The sequence below is a fragment of the Heterodontus francisci genome, chromosome 22, assembly GCF_036365525.1.
Source record: "Heterodontus francisci isolate sHetFra1 chromosome 22, sHetFra1.hap1, whole genome shotgun sequence".
NCBI lineage: Eukaryota > Metazoa > Chordata > Chondrichthyes > Heterodontiformes > Heterodontidae > Heterodontus > Heterodontus francisci.
The window spans coordinates 50,136,307-50,159,391 of record NC_090392.1 but is presented as its reverse complement, the minus strand read 5'-3'; the positions used below and the strand labels follow the sequence as shown (position 1 = coordinate 50,159,391).

The following is a 23,085-nucleotide window of genomic DNA, read 5'->3' as shown; positions in this document are numbered from 1 at the left end:
GGGGTGTCTTCTCTTGGTGCACCGTTGTTGATGGCTGTGAAGGCCAATTGAGAGGCAGGTTTTGCCACAAGTGCTGCATGTGAAGCCGCCAAGTAACACTATGAATTGTTGTTTTTGACATTGTCACATGTTGCCATGTTGCTGTAGCAACTGGTCCTCGTGGTAGTGCACACCAGTCCACAGGTGTGTCGCCATTTCCCTCGTTCCCAAGCTATTGACTCCCAAGTGCGATAGTCGACATTTAGGGCCTTCATGTCACTGTTGCAAGCAACCTTGAAGCAGAGCTTTGGGTTCCCACTGGTTGCCTGGCCCCGGCTACCTCACCATACAGAAGGTCCCTGGGGATGTGACCATCTTTCATCCTGGGGACGTGTCCAATTCACCGAAGCCGCCTCTGACTGTTGTCAACACACTTGGGAGCTCTGCCTTTGAGCGGACTGCCACATTTGTGATTTTACCCTGCCAGGATGTACGCATGATGCGCTGCAGACAACGAAGATGAAAATTATTGACCTTTTCCTAGTAGTTGTAACACACATGTTTCACAGCCATACAGCAAAGTGCTGAGAACACATGCCTTATAAACCATCAGCTTGGTCCTAAGGGTCAGCTTGATGTTATCCCATGTGTGTTTTGCAAGTCGACCAAAGGTGGTAGCTACTTTCCCTATGCGTGTGTCTAGCTCTGCATCAAGGGACAGATTGTCTGTCACCGTGGACTCAAAGTGGCAGAATTTGCTAACCACTTCCAGTGCTGGTTGTTATTTAATGTGATCAGGGGCAGAGATGCAATATCTTGTCCCGTGACCACAGTTTTCTTGACAAGGAGAGCAAGTTACAAGCGTGGGAGAGACAAATGCCAAGGTCATACATTTCTGGGCAAAGTGTTTGCTGCTGCAGAGGAGTAACATTTTAGCTGCAAAAAAGTTTCAGATCGTCCAAGTTTACATTTTTTCATAATTTTAAAGTCTGGATTCGCTCCTTTGTTGTACCTGAGGCTGTTTGATTGACAGATGCTCTGTTTGACCATCCTGTGTCCCATCAGCTTTAGCTGTTGAGGGAACCTCTTGTTCTCCTGATACTCCTCGATGCCGGATGATGCACGCCCCCCCCCCCCCCCCCCAGCGCGAATGACACGTCCTCTTTGTGCGCTCAATCTAGCTTGATACTGGAAAGGGGCATTGCAGACTGACAGCTCCATTGTCCAATCAGATGGTGGAGCGTCGGGACCGCGAGCTGCCAGTGGCTCGGCGGTGGATGCTTCCGCTATCAGGATAGGTTTCGCCGGCGTGCGGTCGGAGCCGGAGTTTGGACAGACTGAGCGTGGCGTTGATCAGGTAAAGTAGGGAGCGGCACCTGGGCCCGGGTTCGGGCCCGACGCTGAGAGATACTGTCCGGGGTCAGGGTGAGTGGGGATCCCGCTCCTCGGCGAAAGCGCCATGCTCACTCTGTTCTCTTTATCTTACCCCACCCCCTTGCCTCCCCTCCCCCCCCCCCCCCCCCCATTCCTTGTGCCCCCTCTCCAGGACGTCAAAACTGTGGAACTCCTTCCCTCAGACTTTTGTTGTGCTAAAGCTTTTAAAACCCAAACTTTGTACGTTAAGGCTGAAATAGACAGAGTTTTGATTTCTCATGGAATCAAGGGATATGACCAGGAAAGCGGAGTTGAGGCAGAAGATCAGTGGAGGGGCCGTATGGTCTATTTCTCCTATTTCTTATGTCTGACATTAATTGCTTTACCTTGTCTTCTGTCCTCTTCAGCCCTGCACTTGGCCCTCTTTTCTGGGTTGCTCAATTTAAAAAGAAAATTTTGCAAATCCTGATTGCATTTTCATGCAGGAAGTTCTACAAAATCCCAGTTAATTGGACAATTCCAATATGTTTTACAGTGTGAATTAGCAACTGCTACCATTTCACTGATTCTCTTTCACATTTGATGACTTGATTTTATTTTCAAAAAATTTGCAAGTGAAATAAAAATGTACTTTTCCTTCTCCAGCCTTGCTGTGCTTGCTGCTATGCTGGGGTACAATTCTTTGGGTTTACCCCATGTTACATTGTCCAAGTGACCACTCTACTTGTCTGATGCCAGACAGTAAAGGCTTGGCAAGTTACTCAACTAGAGGCATGTCAGAGCCAGAATTAATTATCCCCTCTTGCCATTTACACCCATTTAGACTCCAGGTAAGGTTCTCTGGATCCTTATTTTAAAAAAGCCCTTTTTCTTCCCACTTCTCCCCAGCTCAGGTGCAGTGAGATCAATTGCTGGACTCCCAACTGCTATTCCGGTTATGATCAGTTCATGACACACAAGAGAGATCAAACCTGGAATTTTCCTGCTCTGTCCACCTGTCTGACCTCTTGCTTTTCCAGTGCGATGTTGGAGGAATTTTACTCCTCCATTTAAAGTTTGGAAAGTTGTTTGGCTGTACAGCACAGTAAGTTATCCTATAACTTTTTTACATAGTGAAATATAACTTTCAAGGCTCAGTTGGTAGCACACTCACCTCTGAGTCAGAAACGTACAGGTTCAAGTCCCACTCTGCAGAGACTTGAGCACATAATCTGGGTGGACATTCCACTGCAGTGCAGTGGGAGAGCTACACTGTTGAAGATGCTGTCTTTTAGATGAGATGTAAATCAAGACTTTTTGCCATATCCGGTAGACTTAAAAGATCCTGTGGCTCTGTTCAAAGAAGAGCATGGAAATTCTGCCAGTTCCTGACCAATATTTATCACTCAACCAACATTTCCTTGCTGTTTGTGCGAGCTTGCAGTGTACAAGTATGGGGTTGAAGGTGATTTTAGAGCTTTGGATCAGAAATTGGCTAGCTGAAAGAAGACAGAGGGTGGTGGTTGATGGCAAATGTTCATCCTGGAGTTTAGTTACTAGTGGTGTACCGCAAGGATCTGTTTTGGGGCCACTGCTGTTTGTCATTTTTATAAATGACCTGGAAGAGGGTGTAGAAGGGTGGGTTAGTAAATTTGCGGATGACACTAAGGTCGGTGGAGTTGTGGATAGTGCCGAAGGATGTTGTAGGGTACAGAGGGACATAGATAGGCTGCAGAGCTGGGCTGAGAGATGGCAAATGGAGTTTAATGCGGAAAAGTGTGAGGTGATTCACTTTGGAAGGAGTAACAGGAATGCAGAGTACTGGGCTAATGGGAAGATTCTTGGTAGTGTAGATGAGCAGAGAGATCTTGGTGTCCAGGTACATAAATCCCTGAAGGTTGCTGCCCAGGTTAATAGGGCTGTTAAGAAGGCATATGGTGTGTTAGCTTTTATTAGTAGGGGGATCGAGTTTCGGAGCCACGAGGTCATGCTGCAGCTGTACAAAACTCTGGTGAGACCACACCTGGAGTATTGCGTGCAGTTCTGGTCACCGCATTATAGGAAAGATGTGGAAGCTTTGGAAAGGGTGCAGAGGAGATTTACTAGGATGTTGCCTGGTATGGAGGGAAGGTCTTACGAGGAAAGGCTGAGGGACTTGAGGTTGTTTTCGTTGGAGAGAAGGAGGAGGAGAGGTGACTTAATGGAGACATATAAGATAATCAGAGGGTTAGATAGGGTGGATAGTGAGTCTTTTTCCTCGGATGGTGATGGCAAACACGAGGGGACATAGCTTTAAGTTGAGGGGTGATAGATATAGGACAGATGTTAGAGGTAGTTTCTTTACTCAGAGAGTAGTAGGGGCGTGGAACGCCCTGCCTGCAGCAGTAGTAGACTCGCCAACTTTAAGGGCATTTAAGTGGTCATTGGATAGACATATGGATGAAAATGGAATAGTGTAGGTCAGATGGTTTCACAGGTCGGCGCAACATCGAGGGCCGAAGGGCCTGTACTGCGCTGTAATATTCTAATTCTAAAAAGTTGACTGTACTTCTTACAATACAGCAGTGACAAAGTACTTCATTGGCTGTAAAGCGCTTTGCGATTTTCTGAGGTCACAAGAAATGCTATGTAAATTTTTTTTAAAAATTATTTCCAAAATATACTTTATTCATAAAAATCTGTTTAAAAAAAAAAGACATTCCCAAACAGTTTAAAACAGCATCAAGTCAAACAATACAAACAGTGCAAAGGTGATCAGTTTCCTTCAGTACAATCATGAGTTGCCTCACAACCCTTCCATTTCATTTGTCATGCCATTAACATTTTTACATTTTACAGCAAATGAAAATTTTTCCGATACAGTTTGAGGGGTTTCCCATGGATCCAGCCCCTCCGTTCAGCTTGGTGGGGGGACCTTACACTGTGGTCTTTCCCCATTGAACCTTTGCTGCGGCTGCCCCAAGCTTTAGTGCGTCCCTCAGCACGTAGTCCTGGACCTTGGGATGTGCCAGTCTGCAACATTCGGTCGTGGACAACTCTTTGCGCTGGAAGACCAGCAAGTTTCGGGAAGACCAAAGAGTGTCTTTCACCGAATTGATAGTCCTCCAGCAGCAGTTGATGTTTGTCTCGGTGTGCGTCCCTGGGAACAGCCCGTAGAGCACAGACTCCTGTGTTACAGAGCTGCTTGGGATGAACCTCGACAAAAACCACTGCATCTCTTTCCACACCTGCTTTAGTTTAGTTTAATTTAGAGATACAGCACTGAAACAGGCCCTTCGGCCCACCGAGTCTGTGCCGACCATCAACCACCCATTTATACTAATCCTACACTAATCCCATATTCCTACCACATCCCCACCTGTCCCTATATTTTCCCTACCACCTACCTATACTAGGGGCAATTTATAATGGCCAATTTACCTACCAACCTGCAAGTCTTTTGGCTGTGGGAGGAAACCGGAGCACCCGGAGAAAACCCATGCAGACACAGGGAGAACTTGCAAACTCCACACAGGCAGTACCCAGAATTGAACCCGGGTCGCTGGAGCTGTGAGGCTGCGGTGCTAACCACTGCGCCACTGTGCCGCCCATTGCAAAGACACATTCCAAGAGGAGGTGGGCAACCATCTCTTCCCCACCACAGCCACCGCGGGGGCATTGCGCGGAGGGGGCGAGACTTTGGGCGTGCAGGAAGGATCTGACGGGGAGGGCTCTTACCACCAGCCAAGCTACATAGTGGTGCTTGTTTGAAAGTTCTGGTGATGAGGCATTCCGCCAAATGACTTTGGCGGTCTGCTTGGGGAACCATCCGACAGGATCCACCGTCTCCTTTTCCCGTAGGGCCTTGAGGACATCCCGTGCCGACCACTGCCTGATGGATCGGTGGTCAAAGGTGTTTTGTCAATGCAAGTCTTTTCCTAATTATTGGGCACTGAACAGAGAATGGGGTGGTGAGGGGTTTGGGGGGTAAAGGCATTCTCTGTCACATTTAGGTGCTCTTTTCCCAGTGCAGTCAGTCAACATTACCGTTCAGGAGGGTGAATTATTTTAAAAATTCTGTCGTGACAACAATTGTGGGAATTGGAGCTTTGGGCTTTATCTTCATTACAAGTTCCAGAATTATTAGTTAGAAAAAAAATCCTGATCAGAACTCTTCCTTTTTCTAGGAATATTAGTCCATAACAGTTCAGCACCTTCTCGAGGGCAGTCAGCGATCAGCAATAAATGCTTGCCTGGCCAGTGACATGCTCATCCATGACTGGATTTTTTTAAAAGGATATTTAGTTGTCTTTGGCCTCCTTATCTCGAGAGACAATGGGTAAGCACCTGGAGGTGGTCAGTGGTGTGTGGAGCAGTGCCTGGAGTGGCTATAAAGGCCAATTCTAGAGTGACAGGCTCTTCCACAGGTGCTGCAGAAAAATTTGATAGTCGGGGCTGTTACACAGTTGGCTCTTCCCTTGCGCCTCTGTCTTTTTTCCTGCCAACTGCTAAGTCTCTTCGACTCGCCACACTTTAGCCCCCGCCTTTATGGCTGTCCGCCAGCTCTGGCGAACACTGGCAACTGACTCCCACGACTTGTGATCAACATCACAGGACTTCATGTCGCGTTTGCAGACGTCTTTAAAGCGGAGACATGGACGGCCGGTGGGTCTGATACCAGTGGCGAGTTCGCTGTACAATGTGTCTTTGGGGATCCTGCCATCTTCCATGCGGCTCACATGGCCAAGCCATCTCAAGCGCCGCTGACTCAGTAGTGTGTATAAGCTGGGGATGTTGGCCGCCTCGAGGACTTCTGTGTTGTATGTTACATGTTATAGGAATATGTTGGATAGTTTCACTTTCTGTTTTGCAATGTTTGATATTTTTTAAATAACCGTATTTCAGGAATTTCTGATGAAAGATCTTCCACCTGAAACGTTAACTGTTTCTTTCTCCACTGCCTCACCAGCTGAGTATATCCAGCATTTTTTTTTTATTACACTAGTCAGCCTAGTTAAGTTCAAGCACTGGATAAAAGGTGCATTCACTGGAGCGTGCTAAATTTTTTTCTTTTTATTCATTCCTGGGATGTGGGTGTCACTGACAAGGCCAGCATTTATTGCCCATACCTAATTGCTCTTGAGAAGGTGGTGGTGAGCTGTTCTCTTTAACCGCTGTAGTCCATCTGGTGTAGGCATGCCCACAGTGCTGTTAGGGAATTCCAGGTGTTGGACCCAGCGACAGAGCAGGAACAGCGATATATTTCCAAGTCAGATGTTGTGCAACTTGGAGGGGAACTTGCAGGTACTGGTGTTCCTATGCGTCTGCGGCCCTTGTCTCTAAGTGGTAGAGTTTATAGGTTTGGAAGGTGCTGTTGAAGGAGGCTTGACAAATTGCTGTAATGTATCCTGTAGATGGTGTACACTGCAGCCGCTAGTGGTGGAGGAAGTGAATGTGATGGATGGAGTGCTGATCAAGCAGGCTGCTTTGTCCTGGATGGTGTTGAGCTTCTTGAGTGTTGTTGGAGCTGCACTCATTCTGGCAAGTGGAGAGTTATTCCATCACACTCCTGACTTGAGCCTTGTAGATGGTGGGCGGGCTTTGAGGAGTTCGTCTACATGGCACGCATAGCTGCATGGCATTGGCAGAGGCTGCTTGTCACCTTGGGTATTTTTAGTCTTTGCAGGGCTCGGTAGAAAGTGAAATATGTAATGCAGGTAAGCTGATGCTAGCTCACAGCACTGGTTAACTATGTAAGCAGCATCTTGTACAGTAACGCATCAACTCCACCCTGAGCTAATTTACACTCCAAATACAAAATATAATTCTCTAAAAAGGAAACTGTTAAAGTTTCCTTGGGTTTCTTGAGTTTTTAAGCTCTGAGACCTGCTGTCCATCAGTGCAGCTGCTCAGTCCTCACTTGTGAAAATCACAGCATGGCCTGTTGGCATCAACACTGGCAAACTTGGATATGAGTCTAGGGATTCATGTGAGTAATTCCTGGTACTCAGGTGATAGACAAACCTTTTCTGGTTTTCTGCATCATCTACATTTTGAATTAAATTGATGAAATAGAGTACAGTCTTTCCATCACTGGGAGCCAGGCCTAACTCTTATCCAGGTGATGCAATTAAAGTCTCCTTTCTTTAGGGCTCCTGTATGAAATGGATTTGTACAGTCGCCAAGTGTTTCGTCATAGATATGAGCTCGCAGCCCAAAACCGTGTGTAATTCACAAGTTAGCAGTCTCAGTTCAGAGGAACTGTTTTTGTTCAATGTTTGTGCTTGGAGCTAGGGCTGTTCATTTTACATAGTAAATAATATAAAGCAAAATACTGCAGATGCTGGAAATCTGAAATAAAAACAAGAAATGCTGGAAATACTCAGCAGGTCTGGCAGCATCTGTGGAGAGAGAAGCAGAGTTAACGTTTCAGGTCAGTGACCCTTCTTCAGAACTCATTTTACAGTTAATTGACACCCTCTCTATACTAGTGTTTTGTCTTTCACCACACCATTAACATTCCGTTTGCCTTTGTTCCATGACCTGGTCAGCTGTTCTGTGACCTTGTCCTATCAACACCTCTTTTGTTATTTCTTGCCCTACTCCTGCTTTACTTGCTTAAAACCTTTTACATTTCTAATATTTCAGTTCTGATGAAGGGTCACTGACCTGAAATGTTAACTCTGCTTCTCTCTCCACAGATGCTGCCAGACCTACTGAGTATTTTCAGCATTTCTTGTTTTTATTTCAGTTCAGAGGACACAGGGTGATCAGACTGGGAAATGGAAATCTCTGTGCTACAGTAGAACTGGCTGCTCTAAGGCTGGGGTTAAGGAATGTTGGAGAAGAATGGAGACTCTGGCCTGCTTCATGGGAGTGCTGGATATTCCAGGGTTCTCAAAGTGCAAATGTATTTGACTCTCCAGTATCCTTTAGTTTGATCAACTTGGGGGATTAATCTAAACTTAAGATCCACATAGAAAATATTTTATCCATCTACTCCTTGAGGTAATTGTGATCATAGTGTATTTCTTGCTATCCTAGAATAAACCTGGTGCTTATCTAGGTATTACAGTTTTTATATTCTGTTTTTCAGGTTAATGATTTGTCAGCTGCTAACACCAGGCCAAAGATGACGAAGCTGGGGTTCCTGCGGTTGTCGTATGAGAAGCAGGACACGCTGCTGAAGCTGCTCATTCTGTCCATGGCAGCTGTGCTCTGTAAGTTACTAATGCGTCATTGCTTATACATCATACGGATAAAAGCATGGCTGTTAGGCAGCTCATACTCCTACAGTCCAGCATCAAACCCCATCACGGTGTCTCCTACTGTCTCATTCATTCCTCAGACCAAGAAATTGTACAAGCTGTTTCCCTCCCTTTACTTCTTTTAAAACCCAAGTTTGTTTCCACCGAATCACTACTTCCTGATTTTTCTCCTTTCTCTATTGTTTTTTTTTATTCATTCATGGGATGTGGGCATCACTGGCTATGCCAGCATTTATTGCCCATCCCTAATTGCCCTTGAGAAGGTGGTGGTGAGCTGCCTTCTTGAACCGCTGCAGTCGATGTGAGGTAGGTACATCCACAGTGCTGTTAGGAAGGGAGTTCCAGGATTTTGACCCAGCAACAGTGAAAGAACGGCGATATAGTTCCGAGTCAGGATGGTGTGTGACTTGGACGGGCACTTGCAGGTGGTGATGTTCCCATGCGTCTGCTGCTCTTGTCCTTCGAGTTGGTAGAGGTCACGGGTTTGGAAGGTGCTGTCTAAGGGGCCTTGGTGCGTTGCTGCAGTGCATCTTGTAGATGGTACACACTGCTGCCACTGTGCGTCGGTGGTGGAGGGAGTGAATGTTTGTGGATGGGGTGCCAATCAAGTGGGCTGCTTTGTTCTGGATGGTGTCGAGCTTCTTGAGTGTTGTTGGAGCTGCACCCATTCAGGCAAGTGGAGAGTATTCCATCACACTCCTGACTTGTGCCTTGTAGATAGTGGACAGGCTTTGGGGAGTCAGGAAGTTAGTTAATCGCTGCAGGATTCCTAGCCTCTGACTTGCTCTTGTAGCCACTTTATTTATATGGCTACAGTTCAATTTCTGGTCAATGGTAGCCCCTAGGATGTTGATCGTGGCGATTCAGCGATGGTAATGCCATTGAATGTCAAGGAGAGATGGTTAGACTCTCTCTCGTTGGAGATGATCATTGCCTGGCACTTGTGTGGTGCAATTGTTACTTGCCACATATCAGCCCAAGCCTGGATATTGTCCAGGTCTTGCTGTATTTCGATACGGTCTGCTTCAGTATCTGAGGAATCGCTACTGGTGCTGAACATTGTGCAACCATTAGCGAACATCCCCACTTCTGACCTTATGATTGAAGGAAGGTCATTGATGAAGCAGCTGAAGATGGTTGGGCCTAGGACACCTGAGGAACTCCTACAGTGATGTCCTGGAGCTGAGATGATTGACCTACAACAACCACAGCCATCTTCCTTGCGCTAGGTATGACTCCAACCAGCAGAGAGTTTTCCCCCTGATTCCCATTGACTCCAGTTTTGCTAGCCCTCCTTGATGCCATACTCGGTCAAGTGCTGACTTGATGTCAAGGGCAGTCACTCTCACTTCACCTCTTGAGTTAAGCTCTTTTGACCATGTTTGAACCAAGGCTTTAATGAGGTCAGGAGCTGAGTGGCCCTGGCAGAACCCAAACTGAGCATCACTGAGCAGTTTATTGCTGAGCAAGTGCTGCTTGATGGCACTGTTGATGACCCCTTCCATCACTTTACTGATGATTGAGAGTAGCCTGATCGGGCGGTAATTGGCCAGGTTGGACTTGTCCTGCTTTTTGTACACAGGAGATACCTGGGCAATTTTCCACATTGCCGGGTAAATGCCAGTGTTGTAGCTATACTGGAACAGCTTGGCTAGGGGTGTGGCAAGCTCTGGAGCACAGGTTTTCAGTGCTATTGCCGGAATATTGTCAGGACCCATAGCCTTTGCAGTATCCAGTGTCTTCAGTAGTTTCTTGATATCACACGGAGTGAATCGAATTGGCTGAAGTCTGGCATCTGTAATGCTGGGGACTTCAGGAGGGGTCCGAGATGGATCATCAACTCGGCACTTCTGGCTGAAGATTGTTGCAAATGCTTCAGCTTTATCTTTCGTGCTGATGAGCTGGGCTTCCCCATCATTGAGGATGGGGATATTTGTGGAGCCGCCTCCTCCAGTTAGTTGTTTAATTGTCTACCACCATTCACGACTGGATGTGGCAGGATTGCAGAGCTTAGATCTGATCAGTTGGTTATGGGATCGCTTAGCTCTGTCTATTGCATGCTGCTTATGCAGTTTGGCATACAAGTAGTCTTGGGTTGTAGCTTCACCAGGTTGGCACCTCATTTTGAGGTATGCCTGGTGCTGCTCCTGGCATGCCCTCCTGCACTCTTCATTGAACCAGGGTTGGTCTCCTGGCTTGATGGTAATGGTAGAGTGGGGGATATGCCGGGCCATGAGGTTACAGATTGTGGTTGAGTACAATTCTGCTGCTGCTGATGGCCCACAGCGCCTCATGGATGCCCAGTTTTGCATTGCTAGATCTGTTCGAAATCTATCCCATTTAGCACGGGGATAGTGCCACACAGCACGATGGACGGTATCCTCAATGTGAAGGTGGGACTTCGTCTCCAGAAGGACTGTACGGTGGTCACTCCTTCCAATACAGTCATGGACAGAAGCATCTGCGGCAGGCAGATTGGTGAGGACAAGATCGAGTATGTTTTTCCCTCGTGTTGGTTCCCCCACCACCTGCCGCAGACCCAGTCTAGCAGCTATGCCCTTTAGTACTTGGCCAGCTCGATCAGTTGTGGTGCTACCGAGCCACTCTTGGAGATGGACATTGAAGTTCCCCCACCCAGAGTACATTTTGTGCCTTTGCCACCCTTAATGCTTCCTCCAAGTGGTGTTCAACATAGAGGAGTACTGACTCATCAGCTGAGGGAGGGCAGTAGGTGGTAATCAGCAGGAGGTTACCTTGCCCATGTTTGACCTGATGCCATGAGACTTCATGGGGTCCAGAGTCGATGTTGAGGACTCCCAGGGCAACTCCGTCCCTACTGTAGACCACTGTCCCACCACCTCTGCTGGGTCTGCCCTGCCGGTGGGACAGGACATACCCAAGTATAGTGATTGCAGTGTCTGGGACATTGTCTGTAAGGTATGATTCCGTGAGTTTGACTATGTCAGGCTGTTGCTTGACTAGTCTGTGGGACAGCTCTCCCAACTTTGGCACAAGCCCCCAGATGTTAGTAAGGAGGACTTTGCAGGATCGACAGGGCTGGATTTGCCGTTTCATTTCCGGTGCCTCGGTTGATGCCAGGTGGTCTGTCTGGTTTCATTCCTTTTTATTGACTTCGTAGCGGTTAGGTACAACTGAGTGGCTTGCTAGGCCATTTCAGAGGGCATGTAAGAGTTAACCACATTGCTGTGGGTCTGGAGTCACGTAGACCAGGTAAGGACAGCAGATTTCCTTCCCAAAAGGACATTAGTGAACCAGATGGGTTTTTACAACAATCGACAATGGTTTCATGGCCATCATTAGACTAGCTTTTAATTCCAGATTTATTAATTAAATTCAAATTCCACCTTCTGCTGTGGTGGGATTCGAACCCACGTCTCCAGATCAATACCCTGGGTCTCTGGGTTACTAATCCATCGATAATACCACTACACCACCACGTGGTCGGCTTTCACTATGGGAACACCGACACCTGCAAGTTCCTCTCCAAGCCACATGCCATCCTGACTTGGAACTATATTGCCATTCCTTCACTGTTGCTGGGTCAAAATGCTGAAACTCCCTTCCTAACAGCACTGTAGGTGTACCTACCTCACGTGGACTGCAGCGGTTCAAGGAGGCAGCTCGCCACCATCTTCTCAAGGGCAATTAGGGATGGGCTAAAACTGCTGGCCTAGCCAGCCAAGCCCACATCCCAGGAACAAGTTTTCAAAAAAAACTATGGGCCTGGCCCTTTACCAATGGTCCTGAATTTTTTGCATTGGGATCTTTTATTGTTCAGTGTAATCATGTCTGGCTTTACTGAAAAGGCTTCCATAATTTTCCTGCAAGTTTCTAAAGGTATAGTTACGCTTTAGGTTTAGCTTTGGTATAAAGTGTTAACCAGTTTTACATTGACTCTGAGCTAGTCCTGTACATTGGTGTTTAAGCTGCTACCTGATTCCAGAAGAGGAAGGAGTGGGATTCCCTACCTGTGGGCTCTCCCTCTGCTTTGCTTCAGTTTCAGATTGATGCCCATATCCAGATTCAAAATGCATGCACAAAAACTGCAGCATCAGCACGAAGTGAAACCACTTCACACCAGTGCTGCAGTCATGTAAGTATGTGCTAAAACAGAATTGCTTAAAGATGCTTAAAAAGTTCAAAACTTATTCTTGCACTGTCACAGAAACCTTCTTTAAAAGGTCACCGTCTGCCATGTTTAGTTATTTTTCCTCCCCACACCTGTCCTCTTCTAGGACTTGGCATCATCCAGTTTACCACTGAGGCGAGTAAAAACACGTCCAGTCAGCCAGTTCTTCCAAATCATCGAATAAAATTGGCATTCGACACAAAAGCAAATTATCATTCTTTGAGACGTCGTGCGGTTGTGTTAGACACTATGTAAATACAAGTTCATTCTTTCTCTGAAGTACAAAGTAGAAGCCTCGCTGCACCGCTGGCACTGGAGTAGAAGGATCTAATTGTTTTTTTTATTCATTCACGGGATGTGGGCGTCACTGGCCAGGCCAGCATTTATTGCCCATCCCTAATTTCCCTTGAGAAGGTGGTGGTGAGCTGTAAAGGAAATAGTAAAATGTGTGAGGAGTAAGTTGGTGCCAAAAATAGCACTACTTTTATTGGGCTGACCTATGTTGCTGAAAAGTTGTATTTGTTGAACATTTGTTGATGCCTCTGTTAATTTCTCATTAACTGTTCTGTATAAGTTTCATATTGTGTTAGTGAACGTGGGTTAAATGGTCTTGGGGATAAGAGTTTCCAGCATATTGAGAAGGACACTTGCATGAAATACACTCATTCCTCTTCACTTAAGCATCTTGTGGGCATCACTGTAGTCTGGTTCTGTATGAAGAACTGAGATACTTAATCAGGCTCATTCAAAGGAATGTATGCAAATAGTTTTCCAGTTCAGTTTGTCAAGGAACCAACTAGGGAGCAGTCAATTTCAGATCTAGTATGGTGCAATGAGAAATGGATAATTAATGGGCGGCACAGTGGCGCAGTGGTTAGCACCGCAACCTCACAGCTCCAGGGACCTGGGTTCAATTCTGGGTACTGCCTGTGCAGAGTTTGCAAGTTCTCCCTGTGTCTGCGTGGGTTTTCGCCAGGTGCTCCGGTTTCCTCCCACATCCAAAGACTTGCAGGTGATAGGTAAATTGGCCATTGTAAATTGCCCCTAATGTAGGGAGGTGATAGGGAATATGGGATTACTGTACGGTTAGTATAAATGGGTGGTTGTTGGTCCGCACAGACTCGGTGGGCCGAAGGGCCTGTTTCAGTGCTGTATCTCTAAATAAATAAATAAATAAATAATATCCTTGTAGTAAAAGTGCCTCTCGGCACTAGAATTTTATTTGAGTTTGAAAGCGATTTTAGTTAAGTCCAAAACTGTCTTAAATCTGAACAACGCAAGCTATATAGGTATGAGGAGCCAGTTGGCTTAGGTAGATAAAAAATGATGGTAGGTAAGTAATGCCAAGCATTTAAATAATTAATTCATAATTTGCAACAAATATGCATTCCCTTAAGGAATAAAACACCACGGGAATAATGTCCAACTATGACTAGCGCAAAGTTAAAGATAATGTTAGATTAAAGGACTAGGCTTATAATGTTGCAAAAAAGTCTGAGAATTGGCAGCATTTTAGGATTCAACAAAGGATTACCAGGAAATTGATAGAGAAAATAGAATACAGGAATAAAATAGCAAGAATCCAAAAACAGATTCTAAAAGCTTCTATTTGTATGCAAAAAAGGAAGAGATTAGCAAAAGTAAACATGGGACCCTTAAGGGCAGAGATTCAAGAATTACAGTAGGGAATACGGAAATGCCAGTGACATTAAACAAATATTTTCTATCTATCTATGGTAAAAGATGTAAAAAAAAAATCCAGAAACAGTGGCAAACCAAGGGCCTAGTGAAAATGAAGAACTTAAGGATATTAATAGTAAAGAAAGAGTACTAAAGAAATTAGTCAACGAATCCTGAATCTGATGGCCAGCATCCAAGGGTTTTAAAAGTGGAAGCTACAGAGATCATGGATGCATTTGTTTTGATAGTCATTACAGCACAGAAGGAGGCTGCCTCGCTGTAGAGCAAACTGGTCAGTCCCATTCCCTGCTCTATACCATAGCCCTGCAAGTTTATTTCCATCAAGTGCCGATCCAATTAAAGGCCTGCTACCCGACCCAAACCTGAAGGGACCCGACGACGTGTCGGGTCGGGCCCCTCTTCCAGATCCGGCTTTCGGGCTCTGGTCGGGTCGGGCACACACGGTAAATGCTCTGCTGGTAAGGATTGAAATTAAAAAAACTTAACTGAGCTGGGAGTCTGGGACGAAACTGAGTCTGCGCAGTGAGCGAGTGACGTCACTATCACATCATCCCGCATGCGCTGCAGCTTCCTGGAGGTTCCGAGTCCAAAGGTAAGTAAAGCGATGGTCGGGCTCGGGGCAAAATCAGAGGGACTCGGGCCGGGTCGGGCTCAAGTCCACTGTGGTTCGGTCGGGTTCTTTTTCCCCACCTGGCCAGGCTTTTAGATCCAATTTGTCTCCACTTCCACCATCCTCATAGGCAGCGAGTTCCAGGTCATTACCACTTGCAGTGTTAAAAAGTTCTTCCGCACATCTCCCTGCATCTGTTGCCCAAAGCTTTAAATCTGTGTCCCCTATTCCTTATACAATCAGCTAATGGGTACACCTTTACTTTGTCTACCTTATCTAAACCTGTCATAATCTTGTACACCTATATCAAATATCCCCTCAATTTCATTTGCTCCAAGGAGAACAACTCCAGCTTTTCCAGCCCAACCTTGTAGATAAAATCCCTCATCCCTGGAACCATTCTGGTAAATCTCCTCTGCACCCTGTCAAGGACCTTCACATCCTTCCTAAAGTGTGGTGACCAGAAATGGACACAATGCTCTAGTTGTAGCCTGATCTGTGCACATGAACCCCCCCAGGTCCCTCTGACCCTTCACATTCTTTAAAACTGTGCCATTAAGCCTATTTGCCTTTCCCTATCCCTTCTGCCAAAATGCATCACCTCACATTTCTCTGTATTAAATTCCATCTACCACTTGTTTGTCCATTCTGCTAGCCTATCTATGTCCTGTTGCAGTCGATAGGCATCATCCTCACTGTTTGTCACACCTCCAAGTTTGGTATCATTGGCAAATTTTGAAATTTTGCTCTGTCTTCCAATATCCAAGTCATTCATATACATCAAAAAAACAGTAGTCCTAGCACTGACCCTTGGGAAACGGCGCTGTCGACCAGCCTCCAGTCTGATAAACAACCGTTTACCATGACTCACTATTTTCTGTCTGCAATTTTTTACCCAAGCTGGCATTGACCCTCCTGTTCCATGAGCCTCAATTTTGTTAACCAGCCTTTTATGTGGTACTTCGTCAAACACCTTAAAATCCATTTCAACAACATCCATTGCATCCCCTTCATCAACCTTCTCTGCTACTTCAACAAAAAGTATAGTGACATTAGTCAAGCATGATCTGTCTTTTACAAATCTGTGCTGGCTATCCTTATTTAACTTAAACCTCTCCAAGAGCCTGTAGATTTTTTTTCCACTGATTATTGTTTCTAAAACCTTACCCACCACTGATGTTAAACTGACTGGCCTGTCGTTATTATGAATGTCCTTAGACTCTTTCTTGAATAAGGGTGTCATATTTGCTGCTCTCCAATCCTCTGGCACCTGACCCCTATCTAGGGAAGATTGGAAGATTTATAGCAAGCCCTTCCCCTCTCTCCCCTCCCACTTCCTTTAGTAAACTGAGATGTAAGCCATCCAGATCATGCAACATATCCACTGTAAGCATAGTCGACCTTCCCAGTATATCTTGCCTATCAATTTTCACTTCATCCATTATCTCTACCAATATTTTGTCAGCATCATGTTTCTTCGTAAACACTGCGACAAAGTACTCATTGAGAATTCTAGTGTTGCCCTGCACTTCTAAGCGTCTATCACTGTCTTTGTCCCTAATAGGACCCAGGCTGCCTCTTGCTACCCGCTTACTATTTACATACTGGTAGAAGGTTTTGTGTGTTAACGACCGTTCTATTCTCATATTCTTTCTTAGCCAGTCTTATTTTCCTCTTCACTTCCCTTTTCAACTGATTGCATCTGGCGTGGTTCTCATTTGAAAAATTCACTAGACATGCACCGTGCACTCTCATTTTTTTTTGTTTTAACATGTTCTCTATCTCCCTCGCCAGAGGACCCAGGCTTTCGTTCCCCTACCTTTCGCCCTTGTTGGAATGTACCTTGTCTGCTGCACCTGAAACTTCTCAAAAATCACTCATTGTTCCGATACAGTTTTTCCTATCAGCCTACCATCCATTTTACCTTGGCTAGATCCCCCCCACATCCCATTGAAGTTAGCCCTCTTCCAATTTAGAAGTTTTACTTTAGGTTGTCTCTTGCTTTTCTCCATTACTAATCTGAACCTTATGATACGATGAGCACTCTTGCCCAAATGTACCCCCATACACACTTGGTTTACTTGGCAAACCTAATTCCCCAGGACGAGATCCAGCAATGCCTCCTTCCTAGTTGGACAGAGAACATATTGGTTAAGGAAGTTCTCCTGACCGCATTTTAGAAATTCCTCCCCTTCCTTACCCTTTACTCTAACATTATCTGAATCGATGAATTGAAGTCCCCCAATATCAGGACTCCATAGTTCTTCCACATCTGTAATTTCCTGCAGATTTGCCCATCTATCTCTCTCTCAATTTGGATGCCTGTTGAATACCCCCAGTAATGTGACCATTCCCTTTTATTCTCAACTCGAACAAATGAATTCGGTCTTTGCTCCCTCAAGGACATCCTCCCTTTCCTACACGACAATGTCTTCCCTAATCAATACTGCCATCCCACCTCCCTTTTTCCTTCCCTATCTTTTCTGAACATTTTGTATCCCTGAATATTAAGTGCCCAGTCCTGACCATTTTTAAATAAGCCACGTTTCCAGTATTGCCATACGACTATTTGTGCTTGATCTTCTAGAATCTCCTAGATTCTGGAACAATCCCCAGGGATTGGAAGATAGCAAATATAACCGCACTATTCGAGAAAGAGAGAAAACAGGAAATTATAGGCTTCTAATTGCTTCTAATTTTCACCCTTCTCTCACCTTTACATGGTCCATCTCCGACACTTCCCTACCTCAACTTCTCTGTCTACTAATATCCATTATAAACCCACTGACTCCCACAGCTACCTCGACTACACTTTTTCACACCCTGTCTCCTGTAAGGACTCCATTCCATTCTCCCAGTTTCTCTGTCTCCGACGCATCTGCTCTGATGATGCTACCTTCCATGACAGCGCTTCTGATATGTCTTCCTTTTTCCTCAGCCAAGGATTCCCCCCCCCCACTGTGATTGACAGGGCCACCATGTCCGGCCCATTTCCCGCACCTCTACCCTCACCCCTTCCCCTCCCTCCCAGAACCGTGACAGGGTTCCCCGGGTCCTCACTTTCCACCCCATCACCCTCCATACTCCATATCCAAAGGATCATCCTCTGCCATTTCCGCCATCTCCAGCGTGATGCCTCTACCAAACGCATCTTCCCCTCCCTTCCCGTCAGCATTCCGAAGGGATCGTTCTCTCCGTAACCCTGATCCACTCTTCCATTACCCCCACCACCTCATCCCCTTCCCACAGCACCGTCCCCTGCAATCGCAGGAAGTGTAATACCTGCCCATTTACCTCCTCTCTCCCCGCTATCCCAGGCACCAAACGCTCCTTTCAGGTGAAGCAGCGATTTACTTGTACTACTTTCAATGTAGTATGCTGTATTCGCTCTTCACAATGTGGTCTCCTCTACATTGGGGTGACCAAACGCAGACTGGGTGACAGCTTTGCGGAACACCTCTGCTCAGTCCACAAGCAGGATCCCAAGCTTCCGGTTGCTGGCCCTTTCAATACCCCCGCTCCCCCCCTGCTTTCATGCCACATCTCTGTCCTGGGATTGCTGCAGTGTTCCAGTGAACATCAACGCAAGCTCGAGGAACAGCATCCCATTTACCGATTAGGCACATTACAGCCTGCCGGACTGAACATTGAGTTCAATAATTTCAGAGCATGACGGGCCCCCCATTTTACTTTTATTTTTAGTTATTCTTTTCTTTTTCCTTTTTATATATTTTTTTGTGTTTATTTTATTTTATTTCATCTTAGTTTGTTCAGTTTGCTTACCCGCTGTTTTTTTTTCATGTTTGTACTTGCGGCTGTTCAATTTTCAGTCCGTAAACACCCTTTCTGTACTAATGCTTTGTCTTTCAACACACCATTAACATTTCTTTGCTGCATGACCTTCTGGACAGCTATTCTGTGACCTTGTCCTATCTACACCTTCTCCTTTGTTATCTCTTGCCCAACACCCACTTTACTTGCTTATAACCTTTTACATTTCTAATATTTGCCAGTTCTGAAGAAGGGTCACTGATCTGAAACGTTAACTCTGCTTCTCTCTCCACAGATGCTGCCTGACCTGCTGAGTGTTTCCAGCATTTCTTGTTTTTATTTCAGATTTCCAGCATCCGCAGTATTTTGCTTTTAACTATAGGCCAGGTAGCCTGACATCTGTAGTAGGGAAAATGCTAGAATCTATGATTCGTCATGTGCCGACAAAATACTCATAAAATCATAAGAGCCAACGCAGATTTATGAAAGGGAAATCATATTTGACAAAGTTTTTTGAGGTTTTAATTAGCGGGGTAGGTAAGGGGAACCAATCGGTGTAATGTATTTAGATTTTCAAAAAGTATTTAATGTGCCATGCAAGAGGTTATTACACAAAATTAGGATTCATGGGACTGGGGGTAATATATTAGCATGGATTGAGGATTGTTAGCAGTCAGAAAACAGTATGGAATAAACAGATCATTTTGGTGTTGGCAGGCTGTAACTAGCCAGATAGCACCACGTGGATCAATGTTTGAGCCTCAACTGTTTACAATCTGTATCAGTGACTTAGATGTGTGGACCAAGTGTAATGTATCCAAATTTGCTGCAGTTACAAAGTTAGGTGAGAAGGTAAGTTGCAAGGAGCACATACAGAGTCTGCAAAGGGATGTAGATAGGTTATGTGAATGGGCAAGAACGTAACAGGTGAAATAATGACTGTGACTTTAATATAATGTGGGAAAGTGAAGTTATCCACTTTGGTAGGAAAATTAGAAAAGCAAAATTTTTATAAATGATGAGAGACTGGAAAATGTTGGTATTCAGAGGGACTTAGGTGTCCTTGTACACAAATCGCAGAAAGTTAACATGCAGGTACAGTAAGCAATTGGGAAAGCAATTGGTATATTAGCCTTCATTACAAAAGGATTAGAACATAAGAGTAATGATGTCGTAATCGTAAAGGGCCTTGGTGAGACCATACCTGGAATATTGTGTACACTTTTGGTCTCCTTACCTAAGGAACGATATACTAACTTTGGTGGTGTTGCAACAAAGATTCACTAGACTGATTTCTGGAATGAGGGGACTGTCCTATGAGGAGAAATTGAGTAGACCGGGGCTATATTCCCTGGAATTTAGAAGAATCAAAGATGATCTCATTGAAATGTATAAAATTCTTAAAAGGGCAGGTTAGATGCTGGGTGTATATTCCCCGGCTTTGGAGTCTAGAATTAGCGATCACAGTCCCAGAATAAGGAGTCGGAATTTTAAGACTCAGACGAGAATTTTCTTCATTGAGATATCTGAGTCTTTGGAATCCTCTACCGCAGAGAGCTATGGATGCTCAATCCTTGAGATATTCAAGACAGCGATCAATAGTTTTTTGGATACTAAAGGAATTGAGAAATATGGGGATACTGTTGGAAGTGGGATTGAAGTGGAAGATCAGCCATGATCATATCGAATGGCGGAGCAGGCTCGAAGAGCGAAATGGCCTACACCACCTATTCCTTTGGTGTTTATATTTAACTGAAGCCAAAACCTGCTAACTTTTCAGTTGAAATGTGAAGTCAGAATTGTGAAATAGTGTGCAGTACATGATACTACCATTAGAGCAGGTGTGCTAATTGCTGTCTAGGAGCAGTTTTTAGCTTTCAGTAAATGGCTGATGTTTCTGTTGTCCAGTTGGTAGTTGGCCCCACGTTGTCCATTGGTTGAGAGAGCAAGCAGGCATCCCACTCTCTGACCTTCAGCAACACTGCATTAAAACTGCTGCGTTGCAGCCATGAGAAGGACCAGGGATGGTCACGCTCATCAATGTTCTGTGCAAACAGAAACTCTTCATACAAGAAACGTCACATTTAAAAACATGTTCTGCATGGGACAGTGCTGTGGAGGTAGAAATTTGGCTGTTACAATTTCTCTCAAGGATTGATAGTATTGGTTCATATTGTACTCCTACTCTACAGCCCCAGGTTTCTTCTGATCTGGTACTCATTTCAGACACTGCCATCTTAGCCAGCTTTACTGGTTCAACAGCTACTAGGGATGGACAATAAATCCTGGCATTACCAACCATACCCACATCCCAAGAATGAATAAATAAAAAAGACAGCAGGACAGCCAGAGAAGTCTGGTTAAAATACATTCAATATCGACCATTCTTCTCTGGTCATATATTAGTCCATCTGCGAACTGTGCCGGGATACTTTTTTTTCCTCCTGCGACTGTTATAGAGATAGATATGTTCTATAAATTTAATCTTATTAATTTGAGAATGGAGCCAATGCATGTACTATTCATTCCTTTTCCTTCAATTTTCTCAGTTCTTCCTCCCAGTCCCTCTGGCTTTTGGCTAGGTTATCACCCTTCTTCACACTAAGCCAAAAAGGATATTGGGTTGTTTTTATGCTTGGCCCATCCATCCACTATACTTTCAGATCGTGGTGTCCTCGGACATTCCGCTCAACCTCAAAAATTTAACTAAACACGATCTTAAAAACAATAAAATGTCAGGTCAGGACTGCAGTTCTTGGAGACCATTACTTAACCTCCTTGCTCCACCCCACCAACACCACAGTTGACATGCAGGACAGGAGGAATTTTATAGCAACTTAAACTGATGGCTATATATTGGAAGAGAAAGATAAAGCTGTTCCACCAAAGTGGTCAATTCCAGTCTTTGGTCTGTGTAATAGATTTGGGTACCTTTGTTGAGATTAGTGTGATGTGTTTTAAAAGAAAGCAGTGAACTGGATTTAATTATTCTACAAATGTTGTGCTTTTTTTCACAGCATTTTCCACCAGGTTATTCTCTGTATTGAGGTTTGAGAGCGTGATCCATGAGTTTGATCCGTAAGTACTGCTACAAAGTTTTTTTTAATTATTGTGAAATATGCCAAACTGGCAGTTTTCAGTCTAAGTACATTTGAGGTAGTTTAATTTTGCAACCAGTAACTTTGTTAAAGTACTGCAATAACTAGCAGTTGTCATTTTACAGGGTGGTAGATCAGTGTTTGGGCAAGTCACTTACCTCTTTCGGGGAGTAATTCAGGTCGTTGGGTGGAACTGGGCTGGGGATTAATTTAGAAAACCCAGGGTGAAAATCATAAGCAGCCGAAACCTTGTGGTGGTAGTGTACTGTATTATTTTCACTTTATCAATGGGAGTTGGATCTTCATTGTATTTAATAACAAAATGATTATTGACAAAGCAGCCAGCAGATGAGGTCATCAGACTGCGCCAATCTGCACACGCGCAGGCAGAGAGTGGGGAAAGCGGGGAGAGAACGGGGAAGCGGGGAGAGAGCCCGCACGCTCACTCCCTCCGCAGCCTGCTCGCTCCCCATCTCCAGCCGTTGTGTGCTGCCATGTGTTTTGGTTGCCTTCATGAGATTATTTGAGCAGCGTCATCTTTAGTCCTGGGAGCTGCTTGACGTCGCAGACTGCGACGTTTTAGTCGCACAGGCTGCATTTGCGCATGTGCCACTGCAGCACCACCTAGTGGTTGCATTGTCAGCAAACGCAGCCATTTAATAATCTTTGCAATTACGTAATAAAGGAGAATACAAGGTCTGAAATGTGTTGTAAATAGTAATGCACGAAGGGGGATGAGAGGGTTATTTATTTATTTATCTAGCAAATGCAAATCCCCAGAGCTAAGCAATAGCCTCCTCATTTGATGAATTTAAGGTACTTGGTCTGTAGAGGGGACACTGCTCGGTAATGTGCAACAATGTTTGTATCTCTCCACAAATACATAAGGGTTTAGTACTGAGGCCCCAGTGGTGGAGGTTGGCTGCACAGGGGCCCTGGCTTGTCCTGCACCTGTTTAGCAAAGACAATTCTCGCCGTGGTAGTTCAAAGCCTGCCATTCGACAGATGGGGTTTGTCATAAGGAACTTGTTAGTGACTTCCTGTGTTTCCCATTCCTTGATCCAAAGGATGTCTGCTGGTAGATCTCGCTGAGGAAGGTTGCTCCATATGGGGTGCTGAGATGGACAGCAGCGGGCAGTAGCTGGATTGAACAGGTCATTATGGAGTGGTAGGTGA

General features: G+C 45.1%; 1 protein-coding gene across 4 annotated transcripts in view; it reads left to right on the top strand.

Moving 5' to 3' along the window:
* The first annotated feature begins 1,240 nt into the window (after positions 1 to 1,240).
* Positions 1,241 to 23,085, top strand: part of stt3a (STT3 oligosaccharyltransferase complex catalytic subunit A) — a 75,201-nt gene continuing 53,356 nt past the window's right edge. Inside the window, exons 1-4 of one of the 4 annotated variants that reach the window (XM_068053819.1) lie at positions 1,292 to 1,336; positions 2,242 to 2,437; positions 8,408 to 8,531; positions 21,829 to 21,889. In XM_068053819.1, coding sequence (XP_067909920.1) covers positions 8,444 to 8,531; positions 21,829 to 21,889 — 149 coding nt within the window. In that variant the 5' untranslated portion in view covers positions 1,292 to 1,336; positions 2,242 to 2,437; positions 8,408 to 8,443. Of the gene's footprint in view, positions 1,337 to 1,383; positions 1,405 to 2,241; positions 2,438 to 8,062; positions 8,320 to 8,407; positions 8,532 to 21,828; positions 21,890 to 23,085 lie in introns of those variants that run through there. The other 3 variants (XM_068053821.1, XM_068053818.1, XM_068053822.1) reach the window with 3 other exon arrangements.